This window comes from Phyllostomus hastatus, unplaced genomic scaffold (assembly GCF_019186645.2).
Source record: "Phyllostomus hastatus isolate PE091 unplaced genomic scaffold, TTU_PhHast_1.1 phas_contig_29, whole genome shotgun sequence".
NCBI lineage: Eukaryota > Metazoa > Chordata > Mammalia > Chiroptera > Phyllostomidae > Phyllostomus > Phyllostomus hastatus.
The window spans coordinates 13,282,343-13,307,977 of record NW_025333835.1 but is presented as its reverse complement, the minus strand read 5'-3'; the positions used below and the strand labels follow the sequence as shown (position 1 = coordinate 13,307,977).

Here is a 25,635-nt window from a genome sequence, read left to right as displayed (position 1 = left end):
GAGTTCTCATTCTTTTTATAATAAGTTTCATCCCCTTCAGTACATTTTTTGTGTGTATATTAGCATGCCATGCATTAATTTTTAGACTCTTTGCTTTGTAATTTTTTAAACAGTGATATAGTTCTATTTTCTACTATCATCAGAGGATATAGGAAATAGGTTGTATTGGCAAAAACAATAGTAGAGCCCTGGCTGGTGTGGCTCAGTGTATTGAATGCTGGCCTGCAAACCAAAAGGTCGCTAGTTCAATTCCCAATCAGGGCATATGCCTGGGTTGCTGGCCAGGTCCCCAGTAGGGGACACACAAGATGTTTCTCTCCCTCTCTTTCTTCCTCCCTTCCCCTCTCTCTAAAAATAAATAAATAAAGTCTTTTAAAAAACAAAAGTAGAAAACAATTTTTAAAATAAATACATGTATTCATTATTGGGAAAGATCAACATTCAGGAAAATTCATAGGAGGCAGGTACTTAAAGTGGGGAGATCTGTGTATACATAATAAATTTTTTATGAGTAGTTGTGAGGAGCCAAGAAAAGATCATGCTTCAGTGGTTATTCTGGCTGAGTTGTTAATTCTTAGTTTATTTTACTTTCCCCCCCGCCATATCTTTGGTCCATTTAATCAAAATTCATCTCAATTTATAACTATTAATTATAACAGTTAACACTAAGATAGGCATGATAAACAGGCTAAAGTGTCTGAGCATTATTTTTATTCCCAATGCATAGCTTGTTGAAATAAAATAATTGTCAAATGTGTGAATTTGAGAGTTCTTGATATGTTCATTGTTTTGAACTCCTTTTTTTTCTGCTGTCTAAATCTTTAATTATGATTTACATACAAGGGGACCTCAAGTAAATGGACCTTTTATTTATTTAAGTAAGTGGATCTTTAAGTTTGTGGTGGTAATACTTTTGAGGTAAGTAAAATGATTAATTTGTGATTTCAAAGGTCCTTTGAGATCAGTTTTATTTTTATTTTTTTAAAGATTTTATTTACTTATTTCTAGAGAGAGGGGGAGGGAGGAAGGGAGCGAAATGTCAATGTATGGTTGCCTCTCCTGTACCCTGTACTGCAGACCTGGCCCACAACCCAGGCATGTACCCTGACTAGGAATCGAACTAGCAACTCTTTAGTTCACAGGCCAGCACTCAATCCACTGAACCACACCAGCCAGGGACCAAACTGTTTTATATTTATAACATACCTTGACCAATTTTTTTATTTTATATAGGAATAAGAGATGGGGAAACAAATACTTCTAGGTCAACTATGTAAAAAATCATTGTCATTTTGAAAGTATATTTTCAAAGTTTCTTATGGAATATATTCCAGATGCCTAGTGATCCCTTTATACTTGTAGTAATGGTTAGAAAAAAAAATCTAGAAACAACCCTAATCAAGGGTTTGTTAAATAATGAAATTCTTCCTATCCATTGTAAGACTTTAGTTGTGGAGAAAAATCCTTCAAAACTATTTGATTTGTGACACTGTCCACTAAAATAGACTGACACATAAAGAGAAATATGCATTTATTAACTATACTTTTGATGATTTCTGTAAGTGAAATAATCCATTCCACAAAACTTTATTTAGTACTTCAGCCACTCTTATATATCATTTGTAGCCCAGAATTACCAGACAGACATTGTTTAGCTAGGAAAACACTTTGATTAGTTATGGCAATCATATATTAATGTTTGCATAGGAAAACAGCCTGTTTCTTCCTTGTGTGTTTTTATGTAGTTAGGTATACGGTCATTTATTTATGTGCCTAGAAATATTAAAACTGGGTTTGACAGATCAGATATGAATACAACTATTTATACAATTATGGTTTTCAATACCAGAACATTTAGTTTGGCATTTGCCAAGGAGATATTGTCTACTTAAAAAATAATTTTTCACTTCTTTCTACGTAGTCCATATTTTCTGCCTTCAAGATGCCTAAATCTTCTTTGAAATCATATTCTATCATAGCCACCACTAATGGTAACTCTCAAAAATCTATTTTTCTTTCTCAGCTATTTGGTTGATCTCAAATTCTGACCCCTCAGATTCCCAAGAACATTGCATTCACACTGTGTGGCTGAGTAACTGAACTGCATGCAAAGTGGGTCTCCATTTGAGAGGTAGTACTGGGTGAAGCTAGAGTGTCTCCTTGTTGTTTTCCATAGCTTCAGATCCTGCTCATTGTGTTCAGGAGACCAAGCATTCTCTTTCCTCTTCCAGGTCCATTCACCTTCTCACAAACTGCCAGAGACCATGTACAGCAAGGGAAATTTCAGTCAAGTATAAATTCAGAGATTGGGATGTTAACTTTCTCTTATGTGCTTGGTTGCAGAGCACTTTCCTAGTGCAGATTTCCTGCCCCAGAGGATGCTCTGGGCCTGTGGGATGATGGTCAGTGCCCTTGTCTGGGAGCTGGTCACCCCTGAGCCCTTTGTGTGACCGTGGGCCTGTCACTCATATTCTCTGTGCCTAGGTTTCCTCCTCACTAAAATGAGATGATTGAACTTTATATTCTAGGGCCGATCTGCTTCTAAAGTTTGGACCATATAAAATTTGGACACTTGTTATTAGTCTCTGAATCTTAATAGTTAGAAAGCCAGAAGAAAAGTAACCACAGTGTGAACCATCTCTAGTTTAAAATGTCTCTTGGCCCACACCTTTTACTCCATTGAAGTTTGTACGAGGCCTCAGTTTTCATTTCCTGACTGTGTGATTTATGCTTGCTTTATTTCTGCAGTTGAGATGACTTTACTGGCCTCTCTCAGTGCCACAGAGAATGCTCACTTAATCAGGTATATTCTTGTCCTCTCAAGGCCAGTGCAAAAAATCTCATAAACAAAGGTAATTCATTGTAAACCTGTAAAATTTAATAGCATTTGTCCTAAATGAATACCAGAAAAAATTGAAATGTTTAGTATTTTAAAAATATGGACATTACATACATTTAACTAGGAAGCACCAACAAAAATAGAATAAAGAGTCACATTCACTGATATAGTAGTCCTTATGTGCAGTCCTTATGTCTCAGATTGTTCTGAGACTCCCAGTGGGTGCTTGAAACCACAGGTGGTACCAAATATATATATACACATGTGTGTGTGTGTACATATATTCATATATGTGTATATAGCACCACAGGTGGCACTAAATACACACATGTATATATGCATACATATGCACATATGTCTATGTGTATATATGCATATATACATATATGCACATATATTCTGTGCCACCTGTGTACTATATACATATATATGTATGCATACATGTATATTTGTGTGTGTGTGCACATAATATATATGTGTGTGTATACACATACACACACAATGTTTTTAAACACAGGCCTCTAATGGCATAAAGGCTAGACCACACTTATAGATGGTACTAATAATCTGACTTTATGATTCAAAGTTTCATCTTATACTTGCAAAAGCCTGTTGTTTTAGTGTATTGGCTTTAGAAAAGGAACTCCAACCATGTGGGATGAATCTCACAAGGTGCTGTCCTGTAGAATCCCGAGTTATGGTTAGGCACTCCGATTCTTGCCCTTCTCTGTCACTGCCAGAAGTGGAGGAAGGTCACAGGAAGGTAATTGTCAGTTCATTCCATTCCCGTAATTTCTCTCAGAGGGCCATCGTTCCCAGGTCACAGACGAAGGATGGGAACCATAGTGTGGTTCAGTGGCTGGGACAGGCAGGGCAGGAGCACACAGGCCTTGGCGTCTGGACTCCAAGCCTGAGTTCCCTGAGGGATCTGCACTCTCTTCTGGCGAGTGTTTCACAGGGATGCTGTCCTCGTGGGTATCCGAAATAAGATTTTGTGAGAAGCTTTATTCCCACTACATGTTCTCCTTTATTCTTTTCCCTCTTTAATATATCCTCTTATTGTTGCCACATTTAGTCTGCTTTAGCAGTGGGGTTTGCATAAACATTTTCACTGGTTTTCCACTGATTTGAGGCAATCCATTACTTGGCTATGTTTGTTTTCAATGTTATTTTTCATTATTCCTCCATATATAAAAGATTTTATCCAAATCATTTTATTTGGATAATAGACTGATTTTCTTGTTTCATGTCAATAAAATCATAATCTACCTTGTTTTTTAATTTTTTGAATTTTGTTGTTTTCTCTCTTAGAAAACTTATTTCTTTGTCCATGTTCTGCTCACTATGTCAGTTCCATATTTTCCCAACCATCCTTTGACTATATGGTAGCAGAGAAGAGAAGGAAAAATAAAACATGATTTCATTGCATTATTGGTATGCTTATACATTAAACTCAGCAAGAGTCTAATTTGTTGTTTTTTTAAAAAGGGCAGAATTGGTTAAAATTGCTTTTGTCTCTAATTGGGAAGTTGAAGTGCTCAATATTGCTAGGTACACTTTTAAAAAAATGTGACATGCAATATATTTCATAATTAGTGGAAAGAACATTAGCATCAAAGTCTAGTGATTTTAAATTCTTTTACTGGATCTGTTGCTTAAATTTACTTAACCTAAGCATTATTTTTCTCACTGTTAGTATGATAATGATAGTGGTAGGAGCATGATTATTTTGAGAATGATTCCAGAAAGTGGTCAGTGCTGTGCCTAATAGATACTCAGCAAATGCTAAAGTTAAAGGTTACTTGTTCCTTTGACTTTTTTCTTTAGGTAGATAAATATTTTTAGCCTTCATCTGAAACTTTTAACTAATAAGTAAGTCAAGGAAAATTTTTAAGTACCTGAAATAAATAAACAAATATGTCATTATTTGCTAGTACCCAGGAAATATATGACAGGGACTGGAATAACTAACAGGACAGATACTGTATGTATCTCCATTTTAGATTTCTCTTGTCCAGTCTGTATGTCTAGCTGGCTCTTATACATCACCATGTACATTTATGACAGCTCCTCAAACTGAGCATGTTTAAAATTGGGCTCATTGAATCCTGTTGCTCATTTTCTTCTGAATTAAACAAACAGCTGCATCATCCACCTGGTTGTTTAAGCAACCTCAGTGCACCGGCTTTTCCCCTTTATTTTGCAGGTTCATATATACTTACACACAAATATACATACATACATCTCAGAGACATTTATTGAGCACCCGCTATATTCTAGGCCTTATTTCTTGGTGCTACAAATATGATAGTGAACAAAGTTTCTATTTTTAAGGGATTTGTTTTCTAATAGTGGAAGAGAGACTATCATATTTATGATGTGTGAGGAGTAAGTGCTTTGGAAGAGGAAGAAAGGGTAAGAATGATGGTAATAGGGAATACAGGTGTGGGGTGCATGATAGGGGCTCTATAAGGCAGTAAGAGTATGGTTTTTCATTAAGGTTTAGTAGGATTCTTCTGCATCGTAGTGAAGAGACTGCAGTTGTCGAGCCTGCTATTGGGAGATGTATTAGGAAGCAGCTGTGGTCTAGGTGAAGAAGAATGGTAACCACAAATAGTAGACAAGTAGTAGCCAGGGAGATGGCGAGGAGACTGACTTTAGTGAATCCTTTGTAATTAGAATTGGCCGGATTCACTGACAGGATTGAGGTTTGGAGGGAAAGGAGGATGACTTCAAGCTTTTTGCCCCCCCTAGAATTGCAGCAAGAGCATTTTCTGACATGAGGAGAACTACTGTTGGAAGAGTGGGTGTGGAGTGTGTGTGTGTGTGTGTGTGTGTGTGTGTGGACATGTCAAATTGAAGATGCTCATCAAGGGAGAGATGTTGAGAGTAGGCAGTTGGATATTCCAGTGTGGAATTCAGGAGACAGGTATGGGCTGGATTATACTTTTGAAATTCACCCCTTCTCTCCATCCAGTTGCCACTGCGCTAGGTGAGGGTTCCATTTAGTGCCATTTGGATTACTATCTTTCCTTTCTGTCTTGCCCTCCACCATTAATTACTTTTGTCACTGAATTCACCTTCGACAGCTGAGTTTTTCCTAAAATGCAATAATTTTTATATCTCTCACTTACTTACACCTTAAGTGTCTCCTCAGAACTTGGAGCATAAAATCTATACTTCTTAACGTGGTTTAAAAGGTCTTGCATGCTATGGTGCCTGATTAGTGTCTGGTGTCATTTACTTCCATTCAATCTTCTCTGCTCATTATTCTCGCTTCCTTCTGTGCTTTTCATGTTCTTGTACTTTTTTCATCTTCAAACACTATTCTTCCATTATTTGGACCTTCCTCCCTCCACACCCCTAAACCTTCTCACTGCCTATCTCCTTTTCTCTTGTAACCTCTTGATTAGATATTTATTCTGTGAAGATATAACCCATACTTCCTGAGGAGTATGGGTTAAGGGCCTATTCTTTATTCTGTTACTTTTACTAAAACATTACAGGTGTATCTATGCATTGTAATTGCCATTTACTTTGTGTTTACCTCTCTTGGTTTTTAAAGTCCCTGAGGCCAGGTGTCTCTGTTGTGTCTAGTGTTATTTCTGTGTCACCCAGCACAGACCCTTTTAGATGGTGCTTGATACAGATATATATTATTTGAGTGAAAGAATAAGTAAAGTTACTGATTATAAAACATGTATGCAAAATTCCACAAAGTTTCTATATTCTAGCAGTAACTAGTTACAAAGTATAGTGGATAAAAAGTGGAATTGGCCAACATCCACCCCCCAAGTACTTAAAAGTGTAATTTAGGCATATTTAGTACAGCTAACACTAACAATAACTATGCAGGTTGCCTATGTTAAGTTAAATAATTTTAGACACATGTCATGTTCATGGATTGGGAATTTTTATAAATTGTCAACATATCAAATCCTTCTAATCTATTTACAAATGCCTTGAAATTAAAATACAATTCAAATCAATTTTAGTTTTGGAACTTTTGAATCATTCTAAAGTTCACATGGAAGAAGAAATGAGGAAGAAAAGTGAAAAAATTTAGAAAAGGAAGAAAAGTGTGAACAGCCAATTTATAAGGTATTAATTAACACTACCTAAGACAGAGTAATAGTAGCACAGGAGAAGTGCAACAGAATTAGGACCTCAGAAAAACAAGTATAGGATAAAAGTGTAATGTAAAATCAGTTGAGAAAGATTGGTGATCATGAATAAAATGATACAGAGATTATTAGTTAATAAAAATTATGAAAACTATGACATTTGATCCATGTCTCACATTATGTACCAAAACATGTAATTACAGTATGCTTTTCTAATATTAAAAATCACATAATTATAATGTGCCATCCTTACAGATGTGAAGATGCTTTTTTAAAGTTATTTTTTCTCAACATTAATGATTTATTTATAGATATCTAATTAAAAACTTGGCTCCATTATTCTTTATTACCAAGACCCTAATGTTGTGAGATGACTGATGTTAATTAGAAGCACTGGCCATGTCACAACAAAAAAGATGACACGATCTCTTTATTAGTTACAGCTGTTAACCATGACTCTCCAATACTGTGGTGTAACAACAGGTCATGTAATGTTACTTAGCATGGTTATTTATTTATTTATTTATTTATTTATTTATTGCTGAAGATAGAGAGGTTAAATGCAATTGTTGATTTTAAAACACTCAGCTAAAATAAGCTGAGTATCAAAATTTGACTTTTTTTTTTCAAACATTGAGATAACAAATCGTAAATGGCCTACTGTTCCAGTTTTAAGGTATATTTTTAAATAAGCATGGGATATCAAACATAAAACAGTGTGGTGTGGTTGTGTTTGCTTTACACTCTTAGAGCTAACTTCTTTACCCATCCTAAGTGTAACCTATATATATTTTAATAATTCAATCTTGTATGCTGTTCAAATGAGCTAACTGTAATTATTCTTGTACTCGATGCTATTGGTTTTCATAGCACACAGTAGATTTATTTTTGCTTTTCCTCTTAGACCTTCAAATATTTACTATTAGCAGTTTTTTTTTCACATAACTGCCACTAGTGTCTATCTGAAATAGTTTAGGTCTTGGGATATCTATTATTTAATTATTTTTATAACTATGTGATTTAAAAGCTCTATATCTTTTTAAGATTTTTGATGATAGACCATTCACATCCTGCCCTTCCTGCAGCTGAGTGCCTTTTTATTGCCCCTGACATGGATCTTTTCTTGGTTTTACAGAGAGAAGAGAAGAGGAAGATTCTGAAGAGAAGAAAGCCCTTAAAAAAAAAATTAAAGAACTTAAATTTCTAGATTCTAAAGTTGCCCAGAACCTTTGTAAGTATACTATTTTAATACTATAAAGTCAGTAAAATACACTAAAGGTGGTTTCTTTAAATAATTTCTTTTTCTTTATGAAATTAAGAAAATTTTGTTATTTTTTATAATTTGCGTAAATCCAAAGACAACTTTTGTTTAGGTGACCTGTGCTTTAAATTCTTTGGAAGATTGAAGCATATTATAAAATAAAACTAAGAAAGGGATTCTGAATGAAAATATATCTTCCATAACTGAAAAAAACCCCCTACCCTTTAAATTCTCTTTTTTAAGGATATAAATAAAGAATTAACGAAGTAAGTGATGACTTATTTTGAAATAAATTTGTAGTGGATTATTTCTTTTATACCTCTGAATCTCTATCATTTGTAATACTTAATCACACATAAAGGAGGCTGGAATATTAATGGAAATAAGGAATGATGAGCAAAATGAATTTCATTATTCCATCTGAACAGTTCAAAGACTTTCCTCAAAAGTACTAACTGAAAGTATTTTAGATTTAATTACTGTTATAAGGAGCTAAATACTTAGTATTGAATTGTCTTCCTGACTGAATTACTGTGGGAGAAGCTGATTTTGCTTCTAACTCATTTCTAACTGCTGCTTAAATGCATTAAAGATAGTTCTGCTTAGAAATAAGATACTATCTGTACATATTACTTTCTGATGGTGCAAGTGGGATATAATGTGGAGAATCTAGAGGTATGGATAGTTAACATGACTTTTTAATCTGTCTTTCGATTATTACATGCCTCAGGTAAGCTTTTAGGAAGTATTAGAACAAAATTTTTTTTTGTTGAGAGTATTAAGATCAATGCTACTGATTAAAGAGGGAGTTGGGGCTGTGTGTATGAAAGGCAGAGAATACCTTCCTCTTGTGAAAGTTCAGGAACCTCCTCTTTTTCACAGTCACTATGATGGAGGGCCATCCCTTTTCTGCAGTGTAGGCTGCTGAGATCTCTGTAAAAGTGTGCAGACATTAATGCTATTGGCCAATACATAGTTCTTTATTCTGTCCACAAGTCGATTGCACATCCCTGCCTCTTTCAAGTTAGGTGTGGATCATGTGACTTGCTTGGGCCAATGACAGTGGAAGTGGAGATGAGGTAGTTTTTGTGTGGAAACATTTAATTGCTGTGGGAGAAGCTCCAGTGCTCTCTCTATTCCCCCAGAACAGCGGTCAGAATTGTGTCCATCGTCCTGATGGGAGGATCATAAGTAAGCAAGCCCTGTCTTTCAGATGTGTGTGATGGACACGTAGTCTCAGAAATATTTTATTTACTTTTGTTTTGTGTTTAGACCACCAAAGTTTTGGGGACTATTACATAATACAGATATTTCAGGGAATTTTCCTCCTTAAAGGAACATGGTCTCAGTTTAAGGCATTAATAACTTGGATAATATCAAAAAGTCTTGTGTCCTGGGATCTGAAAGAGATGGTTATTTTCTTTAAAAATGTCCATGACCTGCATTACAAATTCCTAGTCTTGACTCTATAAATAGCCTCATTATGGGTCCTGAAGAAGTACTATTTTACACGGAGTGCTTTTCAGATGCTTCAGCCATGATAAGTTAGCTTATATATTCATCTTGAAGTTGAGTATGTGACTCGTTGGACTTCAGTATTATTTATATATTATAGAACATGTACTAAGTAGCATTTTAAATTTAATTATAATATTAATTACTGATTGCCTAAATGTGGTAGTTCTATATTTTATTCTTTAATCTTTTAGTACAGCCCATGGCATAGGTAGTAGTGTAGCCATTGTAGGTGGGGAATCTGGTGGGTGTAGCAGTTCAGTGACTTGAATAAGATTGCTAATTTTGAAAATGTCCAATAGGTATTTAACTATTCCTATTTAGGGATAACACGATTATATTGTCATTGAATAGGATACTGTTTTGTTTGCTTTTGCTAGAGTATATATACCCATTCGTTAATTGTTAATCATGTTTTAAAATACAAGATCAAAAGGTCCAGAATTTATACTGCCATATTATGATGTAATCCATTCTGTATTATTCTGCCCTCTCTGATTACACCACGTGTTCTGAGTTAAGCTTTAAGAAGCTTTAGAAGGCTTAAAATCTTTACTATAATTATAGTTTGATTCACAGCTGGTTTTTGTCTATGAAAAATTCAGTTTTTTGAAATACTGAATTCTGAGAAGAGTCTTATGATAGTGACAAGACTTTATTTTGTCACTTAGGAATATAAGATAATTTTTCTTATGTTTCTCTTATCTGAAATATTCTATAGAAATTTGAGGAAAGGATCTATAAAAATCACTCATTTATTTACCTGTTTATTAAAAGGTGGGTGAGGTTCCTAGTATTTTGAGTTCATAAATGTTTTGGCAAAGACTCTGGGTCCAGAATAAAAGATAGAATTCCGGCCATTCTAGGATCAAGAGATAGTTCAGGAGATTTGCAAGGTTCATATGCTTTAGCAGACTTTTCAGAGGGAATATTAGATTTCTAGGGAGGAACCTAGAAATCTACAAATTAATATAAAGGTGTAAATATTTGTAAGTTCCCTTGCAGGAAACATGTGTGACTGGTTCCAAAATCTGCACACTTTACACTCCTTCACTGAACTCAGAGCTTCCTACTGGAATCTATATAAATCCCATTTTGAAGGATAAGATGCGTGTTAGTAAAAATGTTAATTTTAATGGGTCTTTTGGAGTCTTTAATTGAGTCCCGTTATTTTCAGTTACTTTAAAATATTAAAACAATTGAAGTCTATTCTGTCTTTTGAGTTTATGCATTAGGCCATTTTCAGTTCTTTTTCTTTTTCTGCCCTTAGTTTTCCACAAAAGAATTTATTCATAAACTATTTTTAAAAAACATAGCTCAGTCTTTCTAAATATGTGTTCAGTGTGTATACTATTTTAATTATGGAATAATACCTGGAAGTAATGGATGAATTATAAATATAGAAGAAGTAAAGGAATGAAGTATGTCTATCTACAGTATAAATTTTGAATATCATACTTTATTCATTCAGTGCTTGGTTGGATTGGGGTTTCCCCTTTTTGGTGTCACAGAAGCAGGTGTGGCATACTATGGTCCTTAGGCTAAATCTTTCCAATGCCCAATTTTTAAAATAAGGTTTTATTGGACCTTAACCAACAGATTTATTTACACATTGTTTATGGTTGCTTTTGTGCTACAATAGCAGAGTTGAGTAGCTGTGACAGAGACTGTATAGCTCACAGATCATAAATATTTACTGTGTGGCTGTTTACAGAAAATGTGTGGTGACCCCTGCTCTAAACACACACCTATTCTGTGGCTGCACCAATATGCTCTTCCACCATCAGCGCTTGAGTGTTCCTGCTCTACAACCTTCCGAATGCTTCATGTTTTATAAGAGTCAACTTGTGTGGCTTTAAAAAGTTATGTTTGAAATTTGTTGAACCTCCTTGATTAGATGTTTTGTGTCTCTTTATGGAAAATTCTCTGATATTTTTTCTTCGTATATGTTTGTTTCCTGTTCTTTTTGTAATTTCCTTTTGGAACTCTAAGTAGATAGTTTTTAGCTATCTTTACTAATCTTCTGTGTCTTATAACCTTGTATTTTTCCATCTCTTTACATTATATTTTGGGTAGCTTCTTTTGTGGTCTTTCATGTCATGAATTGTCTCTTCATTGGATGTCTAATTCATATGTTTAGTTTGTACTTCAGTAGTTTTATGTATATATATGATTTCTAAAAGTTTGACTTTTTTCCCTTAAATCATTTTGTTTCTTTTTTAGTATTGTATTATTTTTCTGCCCAGTGTTTCAAACTTTTCTTTCATTTCTTTAAATACTTATTTTATCACAGGTTATCCTTTTCTTACTTTTAGGACAGCTCAGAAATGTATATAGTATTAAGATTTAAAAATATATTTTTACATCTGTCTTTTAAGTATCTCTCTACTTTGCCTTACTGCATAAAATATAAAACTATCATTTCTTTCTCTCTCAATTATTATATTATGCCTCAGAGGAATTCTAGCATTTTCATTGTTTTATTTAATGACATAATCTTCTCTGTATGTTGTTTGTTGTGTCTCCATAGACTAGATTTCTTGAGTGGAATTTATTGTTTCTGAAATGGAATCAATAATTTTAAGGGTTCTACAATTTCTGTTCTCAATTTGCTTACTCCTGAGGTTTAGCATGTTACATTTATTTTGATCATATTTTTCTTATTCTTTTAATTGAATTTACACCCATTTTGCCCACTTTTCTATTTGGACCTCACAGTATTTTGAATGAAGGTAAATGAGTGCTCTGTGAATTTTGAAGCAGGTTTATCCTTTCAACTTCCTTGCTTTTTAATTGTTTTAAGTATGAATACTTTGATAGGAGTGTTTTTCTTTCTAGTTGTCAGATATCAATCTTTGCATATGTTTTCCACTGGTTTTTATGATTAAGGAGTTCTTCTGTAACCATAAAAGAGCTAATTTGCTATGCTAAATTTCTTTTAGTATTCCTTTCTGTTGCTAATATTTACATTTAATTCTACAATCATTTGCATCTTGTTTTGTACATGATGTACATGATTGTCCCATCAATTATTCATTGGTTACTCTTCAAGAGTATGTATTAGTTATCATATTTTGTGCTTTCTAATTCTAATATCTATTATGGGTTTATCTTTTTATAATTCCATTACAATTTTATTTAGATCCTTTATTCCATCTTGTCCTTGAGACAATAAGGATTATACAGATCCATATTTTATAGATAATTTATAGCACTATTCCCAGACTTATGACTTATGACTGATTGAGTTCTGAAGTGTGGGAATGAAGCTAGTGATAAGAACATGGATGGTGACTTGGTTGTTCAGCTGTGGATGATACATGGGATCCTCAGGAATCTGGAACACAGCCTTACTCTGAGAAAGAAGTGGATCATATTTTCTGAGCCTTATGAGAAACAGTTCAGTATATACAAGTTAGTAGGCTATTGGCTAGCAAGTTCTAGGTATATTCAAGAAGCAACATTTGTCACGGGAGAGAGGAAACACAGTAATAGTAGACTAAGGGAGAACAGCCAAAACACTAACTCTAATGCTGTGAAAGTATCCTTATATACTGCAATAGCTTTTGAGAAGATCATTTTAATACTAGATATATGAAGAGTCAAAAATAAAGTAAATAATGTTAGAATTCTCAGTAATAACATATTATCCCATATAATTCATTTGGATGGTTTTCCATGAAAATTTGTTTTCTAATATTGGATATTTAAGTGTTAGTTACATGCAAAAGGTAGTTCTCTGCCATAATATCTGTAATATTCTGAACAGTAAAGTATTATTATAACTTGTAGAAGTGTTAATGCCATAAGCAGTTTTCTTAAAGTATTTTTTCTGAACTATTTTGTAGGGCTAAAAGATATTACACAAGTTGATAACATATATGCTATGACAAATATATGCACATACTGGGGTTTTGTGGTACTTTTCTTTGTAATGTGTTATTTTTATAGTGAACCAAACATACTTTATTTTTTTAAATATTTTTTTTAGATTTACTTTATTTATTTTTAGAGAGGGGAAGGGTGGGAGAAAGAGAGGGAGAGAAACATCAATGTGTGGTTGCCTTTCACATGCACCCTACTGGGGACCTGGCCCACAACCCAGGCATGTGCCCTGACTGGGAGTCAAACCAGCAACCCTTTGGTTTGCAGGCCGGCACTCAGTCCACTGAGCCACACCAGCTAGGGCCAAACATACTTTATTTTTTATCACTTGAAAGTTGCCGCCATTCCTTTGATAAGCTAATAACTATTCATTAATAATCAATCAACCTCAGCATCAGGATAATGATATAGGTCTAAAACTGGAGAAGTATAAAATGTGCTAATGAAAGTTTCTCTCACAGTAATTTTATTAAATGTTTTACAATATCTTGTTTTATGAAATATTTTTGATTTTACATATAGAACCACATCTTAAACTCTTTTCTTACTTTATTCTTTATGAACAACCACCACCCCGCCCCTGCCCCCCACCTGCTTTCAGCAATCTTCCTGAGCTCTTTTCGGGTACCGTATGAAGAAATCAAAATGATGATATTGGAAGTGGATGAAACACAGTTGGCAGAGTCCATGATTCAGGTAAACTAACGGGCAGAGAGCTTAAATTCCAACATTTCATTGCAAAGCTTCTCATTAAATAGAAATCTGTAAGTGAAGCAAAATTCTTAAACCAAACCATTCAAGTGGAAAATCATTGCTGCATAATTAGTTTCAGCCTAACTTTGGCATTGCCAGGAGATAAAACTCCAAATGTTCACTTAAGTGCAAACAAAATAAATACTATCAAAATGATTACATTTCAATGATTTTAATTGACTGTTTTTCTGAAAGCCAGGTTGTTTAATTTTACATTCTTGTTTTTGTTACAGTTAAGACTGGTGATATGTTAGCTTAAATTTACTTGCATAATCTTTCCACTGTGTGTTTTTCTTAGGCTTATATGTCTTAGGAAGTTGTATTATTATTTAATATAAAAGACTGAGGGAGATGTCTCTTCCTTTAGAGCAACCTTACTAACAATCCCTACTGGAGTCATTTGTGCTGTGAACACCACAGATAGTTTGCATAGTGTTCTGAATTCATTTAGAAGACTGGAAAATTTTTTTTAATGGGTTCAACTCATGGTATTTTTTAAGAAATGCTAGTGTGGTGCCAAAGTTACTTGCCGAATTCCACATAGAGCGTATCTAGATAGAATTTAAAATTGGAAAAACAAATCACAAATTATATAGCAAGACAATGACATCTTCAGTTTACTGTCTTTTATTTTTATAGTGGAAGGAAAATGATGTTTTAGCAATAAAAAGAAAATAGGGGTTATTTGTTAGTCTCAACAAGTAATTAAAATTGTTCTAAACATTTTAATTCATCAATAAATTACAACATTAGGATTTGTTCTTGGTTTTGCCTCTCCTATTTTGTCTTCTAAATGTGATGGGAATATAATCCCCTTAGTGATTTGTGCTGTGAGTCTCTCAGACATTATCTACATAATTCAACAATTTTTGTTTAAGTACCTTAACAGTTTCTTTTTACTAGAAGTTTGTCTCTGTTACTTATTGATTGTGTATGTGCCTTGTTCTTAATTGATTTCAAGTTTCTTAAAGATAAGTTTTCTACTTTATACATGTTCATATTTTTTATAATGCATTTGTTAAATATTCATGGAGTAGATTTTAACTTGCTTGAATGAATGGCTTGGATGATCATTGGCTTTTGTTGTATAGAGATGGAAAAACAAGCACTTGCATTTGAAATTCATGTCTAAAGAGCATTAAGTTCCATGTAGCTTATTAATATATTAATTTTCTATTACGACTATAAGAATTTACCGCAAATTTAGTGGCTTTAAATTACATGAATGTGTATTATCATAGGTTCCTATGGAATAGAAGTCTGGCCTGAGCCTTACTGTCCCAAGTCAAGGTGTTGGCAGACTTGCTTTTCTTTCCGTTGACTTTAGGGAAGACTTTGTTTTATATATACACAGAGTCTGACAGAAATAAGGCCTGCTTGACTGCAGTTTGTAGGGCAATCATATGGGTATAATAATTTATAGTTTTAATTTGAACATTTCACTTTAAAATGTCATATGGTGTGCTTGAGTGTGATATTGCTATGTTACAGAGAATTACCCGCCTATGATTTTGTAATAAAAGATTTTGTAATAAACAAGTAGCGTTATTTGTGCCGGACCCTGATATACATATTTAATATATATGTATTTACATTTAATATATACACTTATATTTAATATATACTTATGTTTATATTTTGTCTTTTCCAGTTCCCATGGCTGCTTCCTTCCTTGGCTCATGGGCACAGTTCTTTGTCTTCCAAGCCAGCAGTGTTGCGTCTCTCTGTCCTTTCTTTCATAGTTATAGCTCCCCCTTACTTGATTGCTGTCTCCCTCTTCCGCTTATAAAGACCTTTATGTATGATTACATTGGGTTCATCCCGATAATCCAGGATAATCTTCCTGTTTTAAGTTCAGCTGAAAGAATTCTCTATGTCACATAACCTAGTATTTTCACAGGTTCTGGGGATTAGATGTGGACATCTTGGGGGGAGATTGGGTCATTATTCTGCCTAACATACTTCCTAAATATGAAACTGGTCTTATGAATTTAAAATTTAAAACTTTAGTTTGGACTTCATAGCAAAGTCTTCATAGCATAATGACATATGCTCTAGTCATTAAAAAACCAAGAATGTCATGGTATTTGAAGTTTCTTTTTTAATTTTAATTATATGTTCCTCATGGTGACATATTTTTAAAGTGAAAAACTGCCTGTGTTGAACAGGATAGGGAATGAGCATTGCTTTGCAATAATTACTGTTTGGTAGGTTCAAACCTACCAAATCAGGGCCCCATTTTGGTTTATTTATTGATCTATATATTTGTTCATACATAACAACATGTCAGCATTGATGTCATTTTCTCACCTCATTCTTTATTCATTTAGCTTTGTTCCATCAGTCTTTATTTAGCTCTGTGTTTTTGTGTGTGATGCCCACAATGTGCAGGGCACTGTGTTAGGCTCGAGCACAGACTTTACCTTTATAAAATTGACAGTGTGGCCAGAGAGATTACACACACACACACGCATGCATGCATGCACACGCAGATACATGCATCTATTTAAAATACAGGACAAACATAGCTGATTTATGATAGTTATAGAACTACATCATGTGTTAGGGGAGTGCTGGATATGTGCATGCGTGGAGATAAGGGTACTCATAGGTTGAGTATGGTGTGATATGGAAAATGGCAGAGAGGTTGTGCCAGTCATGTAGTAAGGAGCAGTCATTCTGTCAGTAATAAAGCCCTGAGCTATGAGTGGGGGGAAAGCTGGTTGTGTGAGGGCCACTGTGAAGAGTTGTTTAGTTTGATGGGATCTTAGGATTTATAAAGTGTATGGGGAAGATGGTGAAGGGAGGGACAAAGGAAATTTGAGCCTGTGCTCTTACAAATCACAATAGTTTTATTACTTCGGGATGAAAAAATAATGAAGTGAAAAATTTCTGCTGAGAAATTAAAATTTAATTATATATTAACTGAAAATATTCAAGGGGATTGGATGGTCATATAAAGAGTGCTGAAGAAATTTAGAAGCCTGATGTAATAAATAGTTCAAACAATCTAACTGTCAACTAGAATGATTATAAGAAAATATAAATAGCCTGGCTGGTGTAGCTCAGTGGATTGCACATGGGCTGCAAATTAAAGGGTCACCAGTTCAATTCCCAGTCAGGGCACATGCCTGGGTTGCAGGCCAGGTCCCCAGTAGGGGGTGCATGAGAGGCAACCACACACTGATAATTCTCTCCCTTTCTTTCTCCTTCCCTTCCTCTCTCTCTAAAAATATGAATAAAATATTTAAAAAAATAAAAGAAAATAGAAGTAACCAGGTCTTTTGGTCTCAGGCAATCCTCCTAAGAGAAATTTCTATTTATATGGGAAAAATCATATACCTGTATGTTTTTATTTAGTTTGTAATAATAATATTTTTTTAGGGATGATCTCACATTGCCACTTTTTGTTCATGTTTGACCAGTCAACCAAGTTTTTGTTCAAAGATACACAGTGAGTCAAAAACTTGTTCTTTGATCTAACTACTTTGATATAGAACATTCTCTAACATTATTTTTTAACTAATAACACCTTTGAGGGATTTTCCCCCCATTGATGTGTGTAGCATGATATAGGCATAATTTAAATTTGTACTTGAATTTTAGCTTACACAAAATATACTGATACTATAACTTGGGATTGTGAGCACCAACCACTCTATTTTTCCTAATTTTACTATCAATACACTAACTGGTTATAACCATTACAGTCAAATACATTTGACACAGAGAATGTATGTAAACTTTGTCCAAGGGATTGTATAATCATTTAAGTACTAAATGGAAGCATAATTATATGTATTTCCTTGCTCTTTCCCCATTGGGAGTGTTTTTTGCGTGTGTGTGTGTGTGTGGCTTGGGAACGGCTGTGCATTGACAAAGGAGTCAGAATGACCAATTGAATCTGGTTTCTAGACGACACATAACTCAGGCAAAGGGCCTTGCAGCCACAGGCATTTCAGCTCCTAAAGGATCTCCCTCTGTGTATGCTTTTATCTGCAAGATGTATCATTCTGTGCCTTCAACGACTTTCAGAATTTCTGTCCCATTAGAAGAATTACTTTGTCTGTATTATAGAGATACCTTTATTTTTATTATTAAAACCATACTCGGTTAAATCTTGCAAGAATTGTCGTTATAATACTCTTGATTTCTTTTCTATTCTTTCCCTTGCCTTTTAGTAGCAATATGATAATTTCTTTTATCACTGTGAGTGAAGTGTTAAAATATGTTTGGCTTTGCCTGAAATTTCTGACGTTTAATTCCCTAAAGCTGAAGTGTAATTGATCACATTTATCCAGGTGAGAAAGCTGTTTCTTTGGTATAGGTTGAGTTCTTCTTTCTCCATTATATAGCTAATCAAATAAACATTCAGTAGTGCTTGATTTGAATATATAATAAGGCTGGATAGAGAAGAAGAAAATTGCTTTCAAGATGCAGAGACTGCTGCTTATGTCTTAGTATAAAGGGAGGTTACCTAGAAATAAAACTAAAGATTAACTGCTTTACTGATTTCCTTCCAGAGTTTATTAATAAATTTTCCTAGAATTCAAGAAGCACATTTAGTGAAGACATTTTCTTTTGGTTTTAATTTTTAGAACTTAATAAAGCATCTTCCTGATCAAGAACAATTAAACTTACTATCTCAGTTCAAGAGTGACTATAACAACTTAAGTGAACCAGAGCAGTTTGCTGTTGTGGTAAGTATCGTCTCAGTGTTAATTCTTTTGAGGGGATTTTAATACTGTGGAAAACAGGAAAGAAAATGTCAAAGTTTTTACATCATTACTACTCACACACCTTTAAGGTTCATCTCTTTCTTTTTAACGTAAGGATATTTATGGGAAATTATGTTAATTTAAAATACATATTGAAACTCTAGCCTTAAGTGAAGTCCAAGGCATAATTTAAAATATAAACATGATTTTTATATTCTCTTTAATGTCAAAATGTAAAATCAAAATTATGATTTATTCTAGAACTATGCATTCTAGCATATTGCAAGAGTAACTCAGTTTTTTTTTGTTGTTGTTCTAATCACTTCAGTTCATCTCATGTTTTAGATCTGAAATTAGAAATATAGTTATTACTTTTTTTATAGAAACGGGTCTGAAGAGGTGAGAAGACTTGCCATTGTTATATATGAATTGTGTTGTAACAAATTTAAGATTTTTTTTTTAAAGATTTTATTTATTTTTAGAGAGGGAAGGGAGGGAGAGAGAGAGAGAGAGAGAGAGAGAGAGAGAGAGAGAGAGAGAGAGAGAGAGACAGAGAAACATCAATGTGCAGTTGCTGGGGGTCATGGCCTGCAACCCAGGCATGTGCCCTGACTGGGAATCAAACCTGCGATACTTTGGTTCGCAGCCCGCTCTCAATCCACTGAGCTACGCCAGCCAGGGCAAATTTAAGATTTTTATCAAGCTTTCTTTCTCCTGCTTTTTTCTCCTACCATTAAATTACCATTTTGAGGTTGGTTACACTCACTTATCATGACGATACTTTAGTGTTTCCTTAAATATGCATACTCATATACATATACACACATATGTTTATGTGTATGTATATGATTATTTTTATATTATTATCTCTTCAGTTATATTATTACCAACCTCCAGGGATATGATGAACTTGCATTTGATAAAATTTAGAAAATTTGGGTTGACTGACTGAAGGACTAGGTCTTCATACCATATTTTGCGTGTTGTTGGCATTTGCTATAAAACTCCTTCCTGCCTTGCCCTGGCTGGTGTGGCTCAGTGGATCGGGCTCCAGCCCGTGAACTCAAAGGTTGCTGGTTAGATTCCCAGTGAGGACACATGCCAGGGTTGTGGGCCAGGTCCCTTTTTGGGGATTTGTGAGAGGCAGCTCTAGTACATCAATGTTTCTCTCCCTCTTTTTCTCCCTCCCTTCCTCTCCCTCTAAAAAATAAATAATAAGATCTTCAAAAAAGAAAACTATTTCTTGTCTCTTCATAAAACCATGCTTTTCAGCCCTCCCTGCAGTGCCTCCCCTTTCCTCTTGTTCCCCAAGTTCATAAAACTGAACAGAACACAGAAGTAACCAAACCCCGCCCCCCCCTCCTCCCACAGCGTTTTCCTATTCACGGTCTTCTTATTCTTATGAAACTTTCTAACTTACTATATTTACAAAAGTGCCTTTCATTTTTTCCCCCCAGTTCTTCAGGGTAATGTTTTTCCTCACCCCCTTCCATATTTTCTTGTTTGCTTCATTTCCTGTTACCTGATCACTGTCTGTCACTTAATCCGTATATAGTGTTCTACTTGCAGTGTCTTCCATATGAGAGTAAATGAATAAGGCAGAATTTACATTAAAGTTTTAACCATAGATTACTTAGAGTTTTTATCTTTGGCAATTTTTTTGACCCTTGAATGAAAGTCATAGGTGTAAAATTATAATTTTGTAATATATTTCAAGTACCTTAAGTCTGAAACACATACAAGTTTATATTAAATGTCTACTTAACTAATAACTTTTCATGTTGCATATTATCACTGAAAAGATTGGAAACTGTTCCCAGGTTCTCATGATTGTCACAGAAGAATGAACTCAAACTAGCAAATATTTTTAGGTTTGTTTAAAATAGCCAGGTTATGCTATTCAAACAGTAGTGTTCAAATCAAAGAGCTGTGATTTACAAGCAGTGTACTCATAGGGGTCAGAACATTAAAATAATTATATTCCTAGATACTGGCACTAGAGGTTATAGTTTTAAGACAGATGGACCACTTCCCTTTTATGACTTGTCAACTCAAACTTGACCTTGAATCTACATATTCCATCACAGGTCATACCTGACTACAAATGGAATTTAATGTAAAAAGAGTAATGCTCGTGAAAAACATCTGCTACAGATAATATGAGCAGTGCTTTATCATCTATTGATTATGAATGTTCTTGAACACATTGTTTTAAGTTCTGGTTTGTGTAGTTCTAGCATTTTAAAATATGATTGTTTTAGTGAAGAAAATAGAAAGTTGAAGAACAATGAAAACTTTGTATTTTGTCAAGTCATTCTTTACCTTTGCCTTTTTCTATTTCAACATTTTACCATTCTCAGTCTAGTTTCCCCTACTTCTCCACTCCCTGTTCCCCCCAAAAAAAGAGGGGGAATCCTGATAAAGTTATAAAGAATATTTGGGAATTACACAATAAAAATGGATATAAAGTGTGGAACTGTGTGGAATGCCTGAAGTTTTCTGTTTTCTTTCGACATTAAAAGTTTAATATTAAGTTTGCTAATTAAAGTGATATGTTTTCAATTTATCAACATTGTATAAATAATATAATAATTTGTAGGTTTAGGAAATTGATTATAATTATCACATATATTTCTGAAAGATTCCCATAATTCTAAGTTTCATGTTTCAAGTAACAAACTTAATGAAATTATGTTTCTGTTATTGACGATGGGCTGTTAACATTGAGGTAAGGTAAACTGCAGATTCCTATATGCTTTTACTTTGTAGACAAGTATTTACTTATTGACTTAGCCTAGATTTAATGTACTACTCATTTCAACCTAAAAAATCATCAGAGTCGTAAATAAGGAATCGTCAAGGGTAGAGATAGCCTTTTAACCCCTAATTAGAGCTGTGGTTTGCCTTTTCATTTGTTTTCACCATAGATTTGTGACTAGCTCTGTTTTATTCTCAGGTTCTATAGACTGATAATTATGATTTTTAGCATTATTTTCATTTTAACAGAAATTAGTTAAAACTCTAGTTATATTACTTGCTAGTGAGTTTTACTATAGTTGATTCTTGCGAATTACAGATTTCTCAAGTGTTGTTGTATATAAACATCCATCTGAATTCCATACAGCAATTGATAGAGTCACTACAGTTGTTTGCGTTATATATTCAGCTTTAATTCCACACAAGAATTTTGTAAAACAATTAACAAACAAAAAGTAGCTTTACCTGGACTGTGGCATTTGTTTTCATTATTTTGTCTCTGATAGAAAGGCCATGTGCAAAAGAAACACATTTAAAATGCTAGTAACCAGAGTCAATTAAAGACTTACTCGAATACATAAGACGTAACATATAAATTAGAAATGTGTTTCTCTTTTGTCTTATATTACTTTACATACAATTTTTCCAGGGCTCTATGTCCTACACTGTTATGCTCGTATACATATATATTATTCAGAAATAGTATGTCAGTGTCCATCAAAGTGTAAGTCCTTGAAGCTTTTTTCAAGCACTAAAGCATTTGATATGTCTATATTATCTCCAGGTTTCCTGTAATACAGAGTTTCATATTCACATTTATTTATTTTTCCCTTGAAATTGGAAGCACATTTTTAAATGCCGATACTGTCTCCATTCCTAAAGGAATAGTCTTAATGTATGAGTACAAGACATGGATATGTTTTTGAAATTAAGAGTGTAGTTGCTCATCCATTTTTTCTAGTAATTCTGAATTTTAAGGTACCTTCTTGAACCTCCCTGCCGTCCTTGTGACTCGGACATTGGCCAATCTGATTAGAATGCTACCCAGGGATTTTAGGTCTGGCTCTGTTTAAACACTGCAATGGAGTAGTAGCAGTGACATGGTGGTGTTTGGTGGGCTGGTACTTTTTAGAGTTAACATCCAATGCTATGAATTCAGGGCCTAGAACTTTAATGATATTATTGACTTGTTTTAGTAGCTGATTATAGTATATTTTTATGTCCTGTATTTTCTGAGAGATTTTGGTGTATGAAAAATAATGCATCAAAAATTTTGGACTAAGGGTTCTGGTCAAATGCTAGTTTAGAGGAATGTTCTGGGAGTTGGTCTGTTTCTTCATCTTTTTGTGTAACTTCAGATGAAGGAGATAGTTTACATGCTGATTTTGTTAGTTCCTAGCAGAGGATACTAAGTATTTATTGACTGATCTGCTTAATTTGAAAAATTATTTTTCTTGAATAGGCCAGAGCAAAATTTTTTATTGAGAAATTGGCTTATATTTGGCATGATCTAGCCCCATGCTTTATTCAAGTTAACTTTCTATTAATAAGATGAAGAAGTGAAAATATGCTTCCCAGAAACTCGTTAGATCAGTTAGTTGCCCGTCTTTTTTGCCAGATTCCTTCCTTCCACATTTACCCCCAGCACTTCCTTGTTCATCCCCCCAAATACTGCCTACTTACCCTACTGGTTCCTATTGAGCAGACCCTGGTTTTAGTTGTATGACTGCATTTTAAAAACTGTTTGCTGTATTCCTTTGACCAGCAAACCGCCAAGTAAAATCACTATGCTCACAGTTAACATGGTTTAACTGTGTAAGAAATAAGATATGTAAATATTCAATGATCAGAAGATTACCTGAAATTTGGAAAAAGGCCTAAAAATTTGCATTGAAACTTTAGTGTTCTATACTTAGATTAAAAGTTCTAAGGTTTTGAGTATTTGAGTATTATTTAATTCTATTAAGCTGCATGTTCTTCAAAGGAATCAAGCCCTTTATAGTCAGGTTAAACTGAACAAATGTCCTGTTTTTGTGCTGTATTTTGATCTGCCACCATTTGGTGTCACTGTAGGGCAGGGCTTTTCAACTTTGTGCTGTAGAGGCCTCTAGTTTGTCTGTTTTTTTTTTGTTTGTTTGTTTTTTAATCAAAAAATGTTGTAGGGAGTTCATGCTTATTTCCCTGCATTAGAAATGCCTTGTTTTAAAGTACACCCTAATATTCTTGTTGTAAAGCATTCAAATAACATATAAAAATATTGAATACAATTTGAAGCTCCTTGTATCTCACTATCCTACTACATTCCATATAAGTTATCATTTTTAACATTTTGTTGGATTGCCAATCCTATTTCTTTGTATTTACAAATGTGTGAATATTCATATACACAACTAAAAATATACATTCCTGAAACGTTTAAACTATAAAATGTATTTTGGAGGTTAATTTCATGATGTGCTGGTTTAAATTTTTGATGTGGTATTGCATGGTCCATACTAAGACTTTTTCTTTTAACTATTTCCTCAGTGAAGGATGGTTCACTTTTGTTTTCCCCAGTGCTTTAAAAAAAATAATTTTGTATATGTTTTTGAAAGCTATGCATCCTAGAGATCTTATGTCTGCTTTACCTTACATTTTCTTAAATATTTTTTTAAAGATTTTATTTATTTTTAGAGGGGGAAGGGAGGGAGAAAGAGAGGGAGAGAAACATCAATGTGCAGTTGCCTCTCACGCGCCCCCTACTGGGGACCTGGCCCACAATGCAGGCATGTGCTCTAACTGGGAACTGAACCAGTGATTCTTTGGTTTGCAGGCTGACACTCAATTCACTGAGCCACACTAGCCAGGAATGTACCTTGCATTTTTGAAGTTGGGTTTTATAAGTGAATTGACATTAAAAAAAAATCCTGTTACTCATTTAATGATAGGAACATGTTATATGTATAGAAAAAGCTTGGTTTTTTGTACTTACTAGAAGCATGTTAAATAGCAGTTGATTAAGTCTTTAGTTTGAAACATCTTGTAAAGATGTAAAATGAAGAGTGAAGTGCCATTGACTTTCACTAGCTCCCTAAAATTATTTAGATGCTCCCCATAACTTTTTCATGGATGTCCAAAATCCATAAAATTGTAGTTGGCCTTTAAAAAAAAAACTTTTTTGAGGCATAATTGCCATACAATCAAATGCACATATTTAAATGTTTTTTCAATTTGATTAATTTTGACATATGAATAAACTCATAAAACCATCACCATAATCAAGACAGTGACTATAGCCATCATCCCCAAATGTTTCCTCTTGTCTCTCAATAATGCCCTCCTCTCCTCCCAAGTACCCATCATTATTAGGTCTTTAATGAAACAATTCCTGCTACCCCCTCCCACCTCTTGGCTTGCTTTTCTCTCTCTCTCTCTCTCTCTCTCTCTCTCTCTCACTCTCTCTCTCTTTCTGTGCTTCATCTTTCCTTGACAGTTTGTTGTGTGTTTCTGGGCCTGTCAATATGCTTTCTTTCCCCTTTGAGGAGGCCTTCTCTGGAATGCTGTCCCTAACACTTCTGTTTCTTTCTGCAAAGTCCAAACTTCACATCAGTGTTCCCTCTTGATGTTGTACATTGTATGGATTTGGACAAATGCGTAATGATGTGTGTACATCATCTTGGTCTTATACAGAGTATTTTCATCGTGCTAAAAGAAATGTTTTTAAAGTCATCTTTTAAAATAAAAATGTTGATTATTTTTGAGGTAATCATTTTCATTTTTATTAAGATGAATCTCTTAATAATG

At 34.1% G+C, this 25,635-nt stretch overlaps 1 protein-coding gene across 4 annotated transcripts in view; it reads left to right on the top strand.

Moving 5' to 3' along the window:
* Positions 1-25,635, top strand: part of DIAPH3 (diaphanous related formin 3) — a 465,949-nt gene that overhangs the window by 214,987 nt on the left and 225,327 nt on the right. For all 4 annotated transcript variants that reach the window (XM_045839232.1, XM_045839231.1, XM_045839234.1 and 1 more), the window contains 3 exons: positions 8,099-8,194; positions 14,226-14,320; positions 18,976-19,077. In XM_045839232.1, the coding sequence (XP_045695188.1) occupies positions 8,099-8,194; positions 14,226-14,320; positions 18,976-19,077 (293 nt within the window). The remainder of the gene's footprint in view (positions 1-8,098; positions 8,195-14,225; positions 14,321-18,975; positions 19,078-25,635) is intronic.